The sequence below is a fragment of the Anomaloglossus baeobatrachus genome, chromosome 5, assembly GCF_048569485.1.
Source record: "Anomaloglossus baeobatrachus isolate aAnoBae1 chromosome 5, aAnoBae1.hap1, whole genome shotgun sequence".
NCBI lineage: Eukaryota > Metazoa > Chordata > Amphibia > Anura > Aromobatidae > Anomaloglossus > Anomaloglossus baeobatrachus.
In genome coordinates this window covers 307,230,245-307,247,593 of record NC_134357.1, presented here as the reverse complement: position 1 = coordinate 307,247,593, position 17,349 = coordinate 307,230,245, and the positions used below count along the sequence as shown (strand labels likewise).

At 44.3% G+C, this 17,349-nt stretch overlaps 1 protein-coding gene across 1 annotated transcript in view; it reads right to left on the bottom strand.

Moving 5' to 3' along the window:
- TIMP2 (TIMP metallopeptidase inhibitor 2) overlaps positions 1–17,349 on the bottom strand; it is a 69,190-nt gene that overhangs the window by 4,431 nt on the left and 47,410 nt on the right. Inside the window, exon 4 of the mRNA XM_075349681.1 lies at positions 12,957–13,081. Within this exon, the coding sequence (XP_075205796.1) occupies positions 12,957–13,081 (125 nt within the window). The remainder of the gene's footprint in view (positions 1–12,956; positions 13,082–17,349) is intronic.

Sequence of the window (17,349 nt, the reverse complement as noted above, 5' to 3'; positions counted from 1 at the left end):
CTGCCTGAAGCTCACAGCAGGCGGTCATGTTATATGGCTGATCATTGTCACTTCAGATGTAGCAGAGCCAGAATCATCGTAGTACCTTGTGTGGATTACGTCAGACCTGGGTGTTTTGGGGGTTAATAAATTGGTGAAAGAGTTTTTTTTTTAATTTTTTCAAATAAAGGAATTTTTCAGTGTTTGTGTTCATTTCTTTTCACTGACAGATTAGTAATGGGGGAGTCATATAGACCCCTTATTATCCCGATTGCTACCGCACCAGGACAATCAGGATGAGCCAGGTAATGTACTGGGTTTGTCACATCTAATAGATGCAACAACCCTGGGCAACTGCAGGCTGCTATTTTTAGGCTGGGAGGGGCCCAATAAGCTGTCAGCTTTAGCATGGCTGTGTATGAAAATGGGGGGATTGCACGCCATTTTTTAAAATTACTTATTTAAATTTTTTTTATATAAAGTCGCATGCGGTTCTTCTTATTTTGATACACAGCCAAATTAACACACGACTAGGGGCTGCAGCCTGTAGCCGTATGCTTTATCTGTGCTGGATATCATAATTTGGGGGATCGTACGTCAGTTTTTTTTTTTTAATTTATTTAGTTTTACACCAGGATAGGGACCAGCTGACAGGGTCTGTGATTCCAAGCAGTCAGACGCTGTAACATAGGCTGGGGGCGCATCTAACTGCAACCAATCACAAATGCCAGGACTGCCGGTGGGCAGGGAAAGCAGTGCATATGGATGAGCGATAATGAGTGTCTCCGGAGGTAGAATGAGTGACCTGAAAACAGCTGGCTGCTTTCAAACTGCGTTTTTACCTAGGTTCAGTGGTCCCATCAGAGCTTCCATTTGACCCCCCCCGCAAAACTGGTTTTGGACGCATGCACCGATGGGGCCATTGACTATAGTGGTGCAGACGGAGTCAGCGTGTGCTCTCTGTTGCATCATTTTCAGGTGTATACGCTTTTTGCAGGCAGACACCCAAGCATAATCTGGTATGTCTGGGTGTCTGCGTGCAGAAAGTGTATACACTCTTGGCAGCGGCCAGCCCGCACCACACTGCCTAGCTTCCCTGCGGTCCTCCATGTGGGTGTTTTCTGCTTCCTCCTCCTGCAGCCTGTGCATGCTGCACAGGTCCTCTGGGAGTGCTCCTATGGCGTGCGCGCACACTGCTGCCCTTCTCTTAAAGGACCAGTGTGCCACTGCCTGGAAGTGCCACTCAGCCTATCGCTGAGAGGCACTGAGTACTTAAGGCACTCTCCCACTAGGGGAGGTGCCTGAACAATGTGATTAGTTAGTGGTTTTTTCCCTAGCCAGCTAGTTGTCAGGTCCCCTTGTCCACTGTCCGTAACCTAGCCAGTGTACATTCCTGTACCCCTACCATGCCAGTACCCTGTACCTGTCCACCCTGGCAATGCTATAAGCCTTAGCCATCCTGGTGATTCTTGTCTATACCAGTGATTGTGCCTGTCTGCCCTGGCCGTGCTATCGGCTCCAGCCATCCCGGTGGTTCCTGCCTATACCAGTGACTGCGCTTGTCCACCCTGGCTGTGCCATCAGCCTCAACATTCCTGGTGGTTCTTGACTATACTAGTGACTGTGCCTGTCCGTCCTGGCAGTGCTTTCAGCTCAGCCGTCCCAGTGTACACTAGAGACTTTGTGTCTGCACCTGTGTCCGTCCTTGCCCTGGGGGTCATCTGCTTCAGTCCCGATTACTGCCCTGGGAGAGGCACCTGGCATCTGCTTTGCGGTGGGTGCTTAGTCCCACTAAAAGGGTAAGCCCGGGTCACCCTAGTGGTTCAGTGAGCGCACTTCGTCTCGCCGCTTTTCTATCTCCTGCGACAAGCGTTACAAGACTGAAATTTAGAGGACATTTTTTAACTAAGGGTAGCCACTGCATACAACCCGTTGTCTGTAAAATCATTATTCTATATCAGAGGAGTCCAAAGACATGAAAGGGAACCTGTCAAGACAATATTACTAATGAAGCTAATGGTATGACTGTATAGGTCAATGGAGAAGGATATCATGGTCGGAAGAGTAGAAGGAACAAGGCAAAGATGAAGATCAACAACCCGATGGCTTGATACTATCAAGAAAAAGGCAGAGAAGACCCTGGTGCACCTATCTAGGCTTGCACAAGATCGATCTTCCTACAGAGCGTTCATACATCAAGTCACCATGGTTCTAGACTGAGCTAAAAGCTGTTAAACGAATATTAAATTGTTTTAGCAATCTGATGTGCCAGCCTTGTCACTTGCAAATTAGCCTAGAAGTGCATTAGGGCATGTTCATGTACTCAGTATGCATCAGCTTTCTTCATTACTCCCTAATTGGCACCAACTTCCTCTCCTTGATTGACATCATTTGTCACTTAATAATTATAGGTGCAGCACTGACAAAAAGGCCATTTGCATTATGCTGACCGGCTTATTAGCGGTAGTAAGATGGCAGACCTGATGTTAGGCTGCAGTAGCAATATGCCAGCACCCTCAGATCATGTTGGGGGTTGTGATGGGATGACAGTGCATATAAGGGGCAAAAAGTCAGGAATTCAAGTAGCAATCAAAAATAATTAATGAGCAAGCAGGCTTTCCACTGCTCGATACTCGATCGAGCATTGGGGTGCTTGGGTATAGTAGGTACTAGACCAGGGGTGGGCAATTAATTTTCCCATGGGGCCGCATGAGAAATTGGGATTGGTTTAAAGGGCCGGACTAATATAATTAACTCTGTTCTACCCAATATACTACATTACTACACCCCCTCCATATACTACACCTGTAATATACTACACCACTACACCCCTATATACTACACCTGTAATAAACTACACCCCCTCCATATACCTGTAATATACTACACCCCCATATACACCTGTAATATACTACACCCCCTCCATACACCTGTAATATACTACACCCCCTCCATATACCTGTAATATACTACACCCCCATATACACCTGTAATATACTACACCCCCTCCATATACCTGTAATATACTACACCCCCATATACACCTGTATTATACTACACCACTATATAATACACCTGCGATATACTATATCACTACACCCCCATATAGTACACCTGTAATATACTACACCTCCATATAGTACACCTGTAATATACTACACCTCCATATAGTACACCTGTAATATACTACACCTCCATATAGCACACCTGTAATATACTACACCCCCATATAGTACACCTGTAATATACTACACCTCCATATAGTACACCTGTAATATACTACACCTCCATATAGCACACCTGTAATATACTACATCACTGCACCCCCATACAGTACACCTGTAATATACTACACCTCTATATAGTACACCTGTAATATACTACATCACTACATCCCTATATACTACACCTGTAATATACTACACCTCCATATAGTACACCTGTAATATACTACATCACTACATCCCTATATACTACACCTGTAATATACTACACCTCCATATAGCACACCTGTAATATACTACACCTCCATATAGTACACCTGTAATATACTACACCTCCATATAGTACACCTGTAATATACTACACCTCCATATAGTACACCTGTAATATACTACACCTCCATATAGCACACCTGTAATATACTACACCTCCATATAGCACACCTGTAATATACTACACCTCCATATAGTACACCTGTAATATACTACACCTCCATATAGTACACCTGTAATATACTACACCTCCATATAGTACACCTGTAATATACTACACCTCCATATAGCACACCTGTAATATACTACACCTCCATATAGTACACCTGTAATATACTACACCCCCATATAGCACACCTGTAATATACTACACCTCCATATAGTACACCTGTAATATACTACACCTCCATATAGTACACCTGTAATATACTACACCTCCATATAGTACACCTGTAATATACTACACCTCCATATGTCACACAGCCTGCACCCCCATATCACACACACTACACCCCCATATGTCACACACCCTGCTCCCCATACAGCCTGCACCCCCCATATCACACACCCCATGCCCCACATATCTCACCCTGCCTGTACCCCAACTTACCCATCTCAAACACTCTGCACCCCTTCACATCCTTCTGTCACAGTCTGCAGCCCTCATATGCCCCTCACCCTGCAGCCCCCCTTCCCCTCATGTCCCCTCTTTTCTTATTACCAGTCATGTGTCCACATCTCCTTCAGGATTCAGCATCTGTTGCTTTCTGCCGGCATCCTGTGCCTCCTCCCACACAGTCACATGGGCGTGACGTCATCGCAGGTCCTGCAGGATGGAGATTCCGTCTGCTGTGCAGGTCAGGACTAGCACTCCTGCAGCTCAGACACGGCTGGTGGCCTCTCCAGGTCAGGGGCCCCTCTACTGACTCTGGGCTCCCCTGACTCACAGGCCGGCCACTACACAGCGGCACTACACATAGGGGCCCGGCAGCCGGCTCTGCAGAGTGGCTGCCGGGCCCCTATAACCCCGCGGGCCCGATCGCAGTGGCAACCTCTGCGATCGCGGTCGTTACGCCCCTGACCCCATGTACTACACCACTATGTACTACACCACTATATACTACACCACTATATACACAACACCATATACTACACCTGCAAAACTACACCACTACACCCCCAGTATTAGTCACCAGTCCCCCCTCCCCCATTGTCCCCTCCTCAGCTTATTAGTCACTGCTTACCTCTCCTTTCTTATCGTCCCCGTTCTCAGGCACCTCCGTACATGTCCCCCGCTGAGCTGCTCCTTCTCTTGTACGGGCCTCGCCGCTGCTTCTCTTCAGGCCCCGGCTGCTGCTGCTCCTTCTGCCCGGCGGGAACTTTTGAAATGACACACGCAGCGCAGTACTGATAACATCAGAGCGCGTGCGTGTGTCACTGACAAAGTGCCGGCAGGAAACAGAGGAGAGACTCCTGCGTTCCGCTGCCTGCACTTACTGTGCAGACCTGCAGGATCTCTCCCTGCTCGGCACGCTGCAGCCCGGCTCCACTGCACCGGCTGAAGACGGGCGGGCCGGTCACAGAGAGTAGGCGGGCCGGATGTGGCCCGCGGGCCGCCCCTTGCCCAGGTCTGTACTAGACGATGGGATATATTTATAATGCAGAAGAAACTTTGCAGTGGCTATTGAGGTGTGTAAAATATATCTTTGTACCGTGTTAGCCAGTAGAGATAAAAAAAATTGTTTAAAAGAACTGAGAGTCCTCAGTGGTTGATAGCTTTTAATGGCTAACTGAAAAGATGGTAATAATTGCTATTATTACCATCTTTTCAGTTAGCCATTGAAAGGTATCAACCACTGAGGACTCTCGGTTCTTTTAAACAATTTTTTTATTGAGGTGTGTGCATCTGTTGGAGCCCTCCATTTATACCATACTTTTTTATACCATTTTGAGACTTGGGATCCATTGTGCACATAATTGTGTTTGTAATACATATTTTATATGAATAAAGCTTGTAAATGTTTATGAATATGAGCCTCCATGCGTGTTTTCATACCCCAGATGCAATCAGTGGATTTTTGGAGTGCATTCAATCACTTCATGTATTTTTAAGGGAGTTGATTATTTAAACTGGGAAGGATGAGGGGATATACCGTATGTTCAATTACTATTTGTCTTTGATCAGTGTTATACTCCCTCTACAAGGGTAGCATGGGTTTTGGACAATTGTCACCCTATGTCTATAATTAAGCTTAAGGCCCCATTCACATGTCCGTTTTCACATGTACTGCTGACACGTTCACACGCATATGTGTGTCCATGTGATCCACACAGAGACATGTTCGCTTTTTAGCGCCAGCACGGATGAAAAGGGCCAGTAGAAGTCTACACAGACAGTACACGGATCAGAATTAAATTCATTCAAGATACGTTACAGACTTTGCTGACAGGCAATTCAGGGTCACGCTGTGCTGCCTGACACCCAGCGCCTCTGAAGAGCAGTGACATCAGTAATGTTACAGCTCATCAGGGTCACCGAGTCACACACAAAGCAGCATGACCCGGAGTGCCCTGGTGACTCGTCGAGCCTGAGCATGGGTAATGTTACCGAAATAACTGCTCATCAGAGGTGCGGGGTATAACGCAGCATATCGTGACCCGGAATTGCCTATTAGCCATGTCTATGGAGTGTAAGGATGATGCTCAATAAACTTTGTTTGTCGGATTTGCTGGGATTTTTTTTCTTTTGAATAAAGTGATGAAGAGCATAAAGTGTCTTCTTTTATTTTTCCGTGTTTGTATGTTTGTGGAATTTTTTCAGATATCCATTTTGAGACTACAACGGTATCGGTGGGCTATGGCAGATTCCCTGGACTATGGCGGAGCTGCATTTTCTTTTTTTTATAAAATGGTAAATGGGGGAAAGTTTTGGGGAGTGTTTATTGAAATAAATTATTCATTTTGTGTGTATGTGTGTCTTTTTGGGGGGGGGGTGGGGATTTACTGGGTTGGTAGTGGGGGTGTTTGATAGACACCTCTCTATTACTAACACCAGGCAGAGCTTGATGCCAGCTGACACTACACAGCTGATATCAAACCCATAAAACAATGCCCTGTTTGTCAGGGCGCCAGGACAAATGGGAAGAGCTGATATGAAGAGCCAGAATTGGAGCATCTAATGTGATGTGTCACTTCTGGGGTGGCTGAGGGCTGCTAATTTTAGGCTGGGAAGGGTCCAATAACCATGGACCTTCCTAGTCTGATATTATCAGCCTGCAGCTGTCTGATTTATATTTGGTAGTTATTAAAAATGAGAGAGACCCTAGGTCATGTTTTTCTTTAAATTATTTATTAATTTGGCTCCTAGCTGTAAAATCTATCTATCTATATGTTTGTCTGTCTATCATCTACATATCTTTGCACAAAAAAACCCATTAATTTCAATGTCATGTATTTTATTCTGGTACCTGTTACATGGATGGCACACAGATGGCACACAGGTACACATGGATAAACCCTGAATGACACGTACACATTGATAGCCATATGAATGGTCAAAACGTAAAGTGCCACATGGGCGTTGTTTTAAATGATGTGTGAAGGGGCCTAAGACTTCAGAAATGTATTCTTTTATCTAAGCTTTCATTTATGGCCTAAAATAGTGGAACAAAAAATTGATGTAAAAGTTGCAGCATTTTGTCCTCACATACTGTAGTACAGATTTTGCCAGATGTAGCACTTTGAACTTGGAACGAAATGTTCCCATTTTGTCTCGCCTGACCACAAAACCTTTTGTCACATGCTTTTAATAACAGTTAAATGGTTTGTTGCAAACTCTGTGTGTAATGTGAGATTCTGCCCTCTTAGTAATGGCTTCCACTTTTGCTATGAAGCATTAAGCTGCATTGTGAGTATGTTGGGTAGTGTGACTAATCGACATATTTTTCTACCTAAGGTTTTATTAAGATTCCTAGCCTATGTACTCTTCCTAACAGTACACAGGAAGACGCACATGGGCTAAGTTACTAGGTTGTGTAAAATTAACTTTTTCATGACTGCGGCCACTGCCAAAGCCTTAAAATATCAACAAAGAGTGTTATGGTTAAGGGCATTCAGAAAAAAATCAGTAATTATCCGCAATTTCTCGAAAGTCACCAATGTTAACAAAGAATGATATTTGGCTTTACAGCCAATACTGTTAAAGTGGTTGTCTGTGACTTTTCTTTCTTCAATTTGTGCATAAAAACTAAAAAACTAACAGAGGCAACTACCTACTTGTTGTACCCGGTGTCACCACAGAGTGGCCATTGACTGCTCCTGCAGGTGACTCAGCTGCTCCAAGTCAACAGAGCAGCTCTTCTTCCTTCAGGCTGCTCTGTCAATGGGGTGTGACTGCCTACGCTATTCTGATTGACAGCTGGCTTCCCGCAGTTAGGCAGTGGAGAGCTGGTTGTCAATCAGCACAATTTCGGTAGTCACTGTGCGACAACAGAGCAGAAAATGAGCTGAGACGTGACCATCGCCGACAGGAGTGGTTTGGGACTGCTCTGTGCCTACAGAGGTCGCGCAGGGCACAACTGCCTGGTAGTTAGCAAATACCTGCTAGTTAGTTGTTAGGCACATTGTAAGAAAAAAAATAGTACAGGATATCCCCTTCAAGGGCTGTATTTCTTCTTAAAGTTTCATAGTTTTAAGATTGAAATAACACTCAAATTAATAGAGTTCGACCTAAAACCTAACATGCTCTTGTTGCTCTTGACTGAGAAATGGCTAATTTTTTCAAGTTTTTAAAAAATAAATTGTTCTTAGCGTACATGTACCTTAACATTGCTGTGCCTGTGTGTAGAGAGAGCTAAGGAACTGAGCTCCTTCCACATGTGGTGGATGCCAGCTAAGTTATAGTTGCAAAATTATTCATACCCCATGAACTTTTCCACATTTTTTTCAAGTTACATCCACAAACTTGAATATATTTTATGTGATATACCAACACAAACTAACAAGTATTTGTGAAGTGTACATATTTGTGTAAAATCTAAATATTTTAAAAATATAAATCTAAAAATTGTGATGTGCATTTGTATTCAGCCTCAGGGTAGTCTAATACACTTAAATAATATTTGCCTCCAGAAGTCAGATTAGTAAACTGAGTTTAATCAATTGACTCTGTGTATAATTTTCAGTATAACTACAGCTGTTCTGTGAAAGCCTCAGAGGTTTGTTTGAGAACATTAAGGATCAAATCATGAAAACCAAGAAACACACCTAATCCGAAGCAAGGAGGGCATTAATTTGGGAAGCAGCCAATAGCCCATGGTCACCCTGGAGGAACTGCAGAGATTCACAACTCAGGTGGAGAATGTGTCCAGAGGATAACTATTAAGGCCGCTTTACAAGCTGCGATCTCGCTAGCGAGCGTACCCGCCCCCTTCGGTTGTGCATCACGGGCAAACCGTTGCCCGTGGCGCACAACATCGCTCGGACCCGTCACACTACTTACCTGCCTAGCGACGTTGCTGTGACCTGCGAACCGCCTCCTTTCTAAGGGGGCGGTTCGTTTGGCGTCACAGCGACGTCACTAAGCAGCCGCCCAATCGAAGCGGAGGGGCGGAGTTGAGCGGGACGTAATATCCCGCCCACCTCCTTCCTTCATCATTGCCGGCGGCCGCAGGTAAGGTGAGGTTCCTCGTTCCTGTGGTGTCACACATAGCGATGAGTGCTGCAGCAGGAACGACGAACAACCTGCGTCCTGCAACAGCAACAATATTTGGGAATGGAGGACTGTTTCAACGAGCAACGATAAGGTGAGTATTTTTGCTCGTTAGCGGTCGCTTGTACGTTTCACACGCAACAATGTTGCTAACGAGGCCGGATGTGAGTCACAAATTCCGTGACCCCAACGACATTGCGTTAGCGATGTCGCTGCGCGTAAAGCGGCCTTTAGTCATATACTCCACAAATCTGGCCTTCATAGAAGAGTAGCAAGAAGAAAGCCATTTTTGAAAGCAAGCAGTAAGAAGTCCCATTTGCAGTCGCAAAAAGCCATGTAGGGGACACCGCTAGCTTGTGAAAGAATTTGCTCTGGTCAAACACCATCCCCACCATGAAACATAGTGGTGGCAGCATCTTGCTATTGGGATGCTTTTCTTTAGAAGTGACAGGGAAACTGGTTAGAGTTGATGGGAAGATGGATTGAGATACAGAGCAATCCTAGAGGAAAACCTTTTAGATGCTACAAAAGACTTGAGACTGGGGAGTAAGTTCATCTTACAAGACAATAACCCCAAAAACATACTGCCAGATCTACAATGGAATGTTGTAGCTCAAAGCATATTCATGTGTGAACGAATGGTCCCGTCACAGTCCAGACCTAAACCTCATTGAGAATTTGTGGCAAGACTTGAACATTGTTGATGACAGACGCTCTCCATTCAATCTCACTGAGTTAAGCCTGCTTTACACCATACGATCCAGCATACGATATCGTATGCGATCGTACCCGCCCCCATCGTATGTGTGGCACGTTCAATTTGTTGACGTCACATCGACGCCACGCGGCAGCCGGCCAATAGAAGCGGAGGGGCGGAGATGAGTGGGACGTAAACATCCCGCCCACCTCCTTCCTTCCGCATTACCGGCGGGAGCTGCAGGACGTAGGTAAGATCTGTTCATCGTTCCCGGGGTGTCACACACTGTGATGTGTGCCACCCCGGGTACGATGAACAATCTGACGTTCAATTTTTAGGAATTGAACGACATGTATGCGATGAACGTTTTACCGTTCAATCGCAATCGCACGTAGCTGTTACATGCTACAATGTAACTTACGATGCCGGATGTGCGTCACTTACGACGTGACCCCGCCGACACATTGTAAGATATATTGTAGTGTGTAAAGCGCCCTTTAGAGCTATTTCAAAAAGAAGAATGGACAAAAATTTCACCCTCTAGATATTTTAAAGCTGGTAGATGACATACGCCAAAAGACTTGCAGCAGTAATTGCAACATAAGGTGGTCCTCCAAAATATTGATTCAGGTGGACTGAATACAATTTTCAGATTTATATTTTTAAAATATTTAGAAAACCATGTATTACTTTTTTTACACTTCATAAATACTTGCTACTTTGTGTTGGCATATAATAAAAAAAAAATTAAATTTGTGGGTCTAAGATGAAGAAATGTGGAAAGGTTCACAGGGTGTGAATACTTTTGCAAGGCACCATACATAGCTGGCATCTGTCTATAACAGCAGAGCATGGAACTGAGCTACAAATGATGCCGTTTACCATTGAGATTACCCCTGATGCTTCCTTCTTGATACTTCTGTATAGCTCAGCTGTAATGTATAAAAAAAACCCGACCAAAACGGCGTATGTACAGGTAATTGGTATAGATAAAATCGTCAGATCTCCACACAACTGAAAAATGCAAAACAAAAATTGGCTGCAAAGATGAGGGGTTAATAGTACGTAAAAACTTTGACTCTTTGGACTGTTCAAGAATGAAACAGAAGTATGTTGATCAGTCAACGGCTCCATGTTTGTTCCATATGGACCCTAAAAGTTGAAAGGAATAGTCTCTTTTTCCTGTTCTCTGGAAGCAAGTAAATCATTTTTAACAGACCATAAAATGTTTTCAAACTGTAAAATAGGCACATGCTTATTTAGGTTAAAGGGTAAGAGAGTTTTCCTTTAAAAGTCAGTGTGCCAAGCTACTGGCTCATTATTCTAAGTGCAATTTAAGGCCAGCGGCACAACTGTAACTTTCTGATCTCTAGTGTTATTAATATATTTCTCCAATTGATGAAATTGTCTAAGGGGTACTTTGCACGTTGCGACATCGCTACTGCGATATCGTCGGGGTCAAATCGAAAGTGACGCACATCCGGCCCCAGTAACGACGTTGCAATGTGTAAAGCCTAGATGCACTGATAAACGATCGCAAAAGCGTTGTAAATCGGTGATCTGTGTAGTGTCGGGTCATTTTCATAATTTTCATAATTTCGCTGCAGCGACAGGTATGATGTTGTTCCTCGTTCCTGCGGCAGCACACATCACTGTGTATGAAGCCGCAGGAGTGAGGAACTTCTCCTTACCTGCCTCCACCGGCTATGCGGAAGGAAGGAGGTGGGCGGGATGTTTAAGTCCCGCTCATCTCCGCCCCTCCGCTTCTATTGGCCGTCTGCCGTGTGACGTCGCTGTGACGCTGCACGACCCACCCCCTTAGCAAGGAGGCGGGTCGCCGGCCAGAGCGACGTCGCAGGGCAGGTAAGTGCGTGTGAAGCTGCCGTAGTGATAATGTTCGCTACGGCAGCTATCAGAAGATATTGCATGTGCGACGGGGGCGGGTACTATCGCGCTCGGCATCGCTATCACTGGCTAGCAATGTCGCAGCGTGCAAAGTACACCTAAAGGTCAGGACCAACCAGAGCTTGAGACACAAAACTCCTTCGGAAAATAAAAGTACAGGATGTGAGTTCATACATGAAACGTATGTGTTCATCTACATTCACACAACCTTTACACATACACTGTCATACACATTTAAGTCCAAATTGGCTGTAAAAACTGGCTATTTATGCCCAGTGACACCAGGTGGAGGATGAGAGACGATTTCTTAATTTGTTATTGGTTGGCTGAAACAATTATTTCTTGTTAAATTTTACATGATGAACAGTTGTTTTGTTTAAAAAATTTTGCTTTGATCAACTAATAAATATAATCACCTTTAAAGGGAACCTGACAGTAGATTCATATTGCTGAAACCATAGCCAAGAAGACTCAGGCATTTGTGGCATTTTTAAGAAAATATACCGTATTGTTCGGATTATAAGAAGCACTTAAAATATAGATAAATACATATTTGAGACTTTTAGGGAACCTGTCATGTGTACAAATGCTATTAAACTGCAGATATAGGGTTAATCTGTTAGTTAAACTTTGAAACCTGCCTGGTGCAAGAAATGTAAGCCTCCCGACAGCGTGTAGGTTTTAATCATAGGGACGGCGCTGGCCCGGGTTCAGTCTGTGCTCTGTGTATGGAAAGCAGTGGCTGTAATCACATCTCCACCCCCACCCCCCCCCCCACCCCCCCCCCCCCCCCCCCCCCCGACACACACTGACTGACAGCAGCTCTGCATGAGAACCAGTGCGGGGGGGGTTTACAGTCACTGCTCTCCATACACACAGTGGTGACAGAACCCGTGCTGGCACCTTCTGGGTGACTGAAACCAGAACGCTGCCAGGAGGGATACATTTATTTTCCTCCAGACAGCAAGGTTCAATGTGCTGGCGCTGGGCAGGTTAACCCCATATCTGCAGATTAACCCCATATCTGCAGGTTAATAGCGTTCTTGCACGTGGCAGGCTCCCTTTAAAATTGTATGCACCTAAATGCTACACATATTTAAAATAAACTAACGATAGCAATTATACATTTCCATTTTCTACTGTGAACATATCCTTCACTCCAGTAACTTACCTTGCACTCACAGCCCATCTCATATCTCTGATTAAGACTTTTCTTCTGGGTTTGAGTGAGAGATTCCCATGGCACAATGAAGTCACACAGTGTGATATGCATTTTTCCATTTCCCTCTGCCTTACCTGAAATACAAGAAGCGGTGACATTGCTTAAAGGGGCTATCCCAGAATGTAATGTTTTGTTGTAGGCCCCAGTACATATATAGCTTGTATGCCTTATGGCTTTTTCCATGTTTCTTGCCCCGTTCTCCCACTCTTCTTCATCAATACTTTGACTGAAATGGGTTTTCCTGTATTGGTAAGCAGCTGACTGCCAATTTAGACTGGGAAACTACATTTCCCAGGAGCCCTTTGCTTATCCTTCGTGCTCCTGAATCATCCCATTCCGCTCTTGTGTTCTGTTGAACAGCACAATGGTACCCAGTCTACAAAGCCACAAGCTTTCCCAGAATGCCTATACCTTCCTCTCTCTCATATAGAACGCTGCCATACGTTGAGGCTACAGGGAAGTTTCTTCTGCAGTGTTAGATATGTGGTGTTGTGTGTTGTACAGAAGCACCAGCCTTGCCCCTGCATGTGCAGGACTCTGGCCTGGTATAACAGAGCTGCGCAGTCCCAGCAGAACCATATCAGATCCGCCTTCTATCACAATAGAGATCCTATGACTCTGCCAGTTACAGTGGAAAAAATGAGCCGGAAAGAAAAATGAGTATGTTAACCCAGAAACCGCTTATGATCTCTTGGAGAAAAAATGTTGCAGAATATATATGTATGTGTAAAACATCTGGAAAAAGGTAATAGAAAAATATAAAAAAAAGAAAAAGAAATAATCGGTGACCCACTGCAGCCTTTACTATTTCGACAGTGCACACTGCAGGCGTCTGCTCTGATGGATTATTGATCAGCTGCAGCAGGTAATCAGTAACCTGTGCTTGGCTGCAGCAGTCAGATGACATAATGTCCCGAGATCCACTGGGAATAGCAGCACTGACATCTCTGGAATGGCGCCACTGTAGGACGGGAGTATACATTGTTTTAAGTTTTTTATGGGGCCCTAAAGAGATTAAAGCAAAAGTTTGTCCATGAGTTTTGATGATAACATCCATGATTTTGGAATGTGTGGTAAGAATACCCACATATGGGTATATATTAGGCCGGTTTCAGACGTCAGTGTTTCAGGTACGTGACATCCGGTTTTAACACAGATGCCACACATACCCATGTTATTCTATGCTGTTACTCACACGTCCGTGTTTTCTGACGGACCGTGTGACCCCTCATGACCCCACACGCACACACGCAGACATGTCCGTTTTTTCTAAGGCTGCATGCATGGTGTCACATGGATCGCACACTGATGTGATCCATGTGACATCAGTGTGACACGTACTGGAGAAAACACGGGTCTTTTAAATAAAAAGATTGTCTATATTCACCTGTATCCAGCGTTGTTTTCATCGGATCTGCTGCCTCCCACTCCTGACCCCCGCTCATTAAATTAATTGATTATTCACTGCACTGAGGAGCTGGAACAGCGCCGGTGACAGCACAGCAGAGGACAGCATCGCAAGCACAGGTGAGTATTCACAAAGCAAGCAGTGTGTGTGCAGTGACGTCCAGGAGGTCACCAGAGTTTTTAATGAACTCTGATGAACTCTTGAAGTCACCATCATGACACCGGCTGTAGCTTGGGTGTCATCAGGATCTCATTAGACTTCATTGGGAAGTCCGGTGACCTCTTGGACGTCACTGCACACACACTGCTTGCTTTGTGAATACTTACCTGTCCCCGGCGTTGTCCTTGGTGATGCTGTACCCAGCGCTGTCACCACAATGCTCCGGCTTCCAACTCCTCAGTGCAATGAATAATCAATTATAATAATGAGCGGCGGTCAGAAGCAGGAGGCAGCAGAGCCGAAGAAAACAGCACTGGATACAGGTGAATATAGAAAATCCTCTTATTTAAAAGACCCGTGTTTTTTCCGGTACGTTGCACACGTATGCAAACACAAATGTATAACCATAACCATGCGTGCGGCTTGTACCTGATTAAACATGGACGTCTGAAACCGGCCTTGTATTGTACATTGGTCATTTCCATTTGTGTTATATAAATATGCATGAGCAATGTTTCCTCACGTTGAAGGAAATGGGGCCATAACCCAATGATCTGAAGTAACAATCTTCTGAAATCTTACTGTACACTTACTTCATGGGTGGTTAGTCTTTTGTCATGAGCTAATTGAGAAATACCTACTTAGGCCGCAAATAAACGATCTGTAAACAAATAGTTTCCAAACTTTTTGTGTTAGATTTAATTTTATCATGTAGAATATAAAAATCCATAGGTTGCTAGAGTTGAGGGAAAAAAAACTGAGGGGTGAAACCCAGTCCTCTATTGCAGCCAGACCATGGCAGTCTTCATTTTTGGGGCTGGCATCCTAGTAATGGCAACCAGGTTGCCCCTTGGACTTACTCTTGATGTAATGCTGCAATATGAGAAGTAGTGCGAAGGTCTCACACGACATCCTGACTTTGTAGGGCATCGTACAAACAAGATGCGCCCAGAAGCGAAAACTACCTTGGTTCAGTTCTCACAAAGGACATTGGACTTCGGCAGAATTAATTTGTCTGTTCAACTGTTGCTGTACAAAATATACCAGAACCTGTGTACTGCAGATCATTAACCCCTTCACGACTGGACGATTTTAAACTTTCCATTTTTTTTTTGCCCTTCTTCTTCCTGGAGACGTAACTTTTTTTATTTTTCAGTCAATCTGGTCATGTGAGGGCTCGTTTTTTTGCAGAACGAGTTGCAGTTTTAAATGAAACCAAGAGTTTTACCATATAATGTACTTGAAAACGGCAAAAAAATTCCAAATGCGGAAAAAATTTGCAAAAAAAGTGCGATTTATTGTTTTTTGAGATATTTTACTCCCTGTGTTCACTATATGGTAAAACTGATGTGTCAGTGCGAGTTCGTAGACACTACTCATTAAAAGGTTTAATTTTATCTAAATGGTTAAAAAAAATCAGAAGTTTGTCCGAAAAAAGTGACGTACGTTTTGCGCCATTTTCCGCTACCCGTGGCGTTCTCATTTTTTGGGATCTATGGCTCAGTGACAGCTTAATTTTTGCATCTTGACCTGATGTTTTTAACGGTACCATTTTTGCGTAGATGCTATTTTGATCGTCTGTTATTGCAGTTTATGCAAAATTTGTGGCGACAAAAAACGGAATTTTGGTGTTTGGAATTTTTTTTACCCATCAGATTGATTTTATATTTTGATAGATCAAGCATTTCTGAATGCAGCGATACCAAATGTGTATTTTTTTTACTTTTTTAACCCTTTAATTTTCAATGGGGTGAAAGGGGATGATTTGAACTTTTATTTTTTTTTATTTTATTTATTTTTTTTAATTTTCCAAACTTTTTTTTTATATTTTATTTTACTAGTACCCCTACTATTTTACTAGTACCCCTAGGTGGCTATAAGGATTAGCTGTCTGATCACTCATTCATTTCTCCTGATTAGAGCAGCACCACTGAGACCAGAAGAAATTATCATCTCTTGTAACAGCCAGTACTCGGCTGTGCTACCATGACAACCACTGGATCCATGTGATCACGTCACATGCCTTCCGGTATCGAAGTGAAATTTTAGCGCGATTGCTATTATAATAGTGTTGTCACATATCGACAGCGCCATTTAAGGCGTTAGGCCTAAGCCACACGACATGAAAATCGGTGCGAGTGGAATGCGATAAAAAAAAAAAAAAAATCGCATTCCACTCGGACCAATATTAGCCTGTATGTCAGTACACATGAGCGATTATTTTCTCAGCCCTAATAGGACCGAGAAAACAATCGCAGTATGCTGCGATTGTAATGTGAGACTCTTTCTCTCGCACCCATTCAAGTGTATATGGCGAAAGAAAAATCACACTGCACTAGCGATACACCGGTGTACCGCGAGTGCAGTGCGAGTACGGCAATAGCTGGCTATAGAGGAGAGAGGGAGATAAATCCCTCCCTCCCCTCCTCAGTGCCGGCCCACCCCCACAGCTGAGGTCCGCTCGCACGGTCGGACCTCAGTCGCAGGGACACTCGCATGACACTCGGCTCTGCTGTACTGCCAGCGTGAGCCAAGTGTCATGCGAGGGGATTGCAGTAATCCCTGTGTGGCCCCAGCCTTAAAAGGCACGGGCGGAACGCGATTCCACTCGTGCCTGGCAGACACATGTCAGCTGTACAAATCAGCTGACATGTGCACTGATTGCCACAGGCTGCTTGCAGCAGCCAGCGGGGATTAACACTATGACCGCTAGGACGTAATATTACCGCCCGCGGTCGTTAAGGGGTTAAGCAAAATAATTGTTTTCTGGCTGTT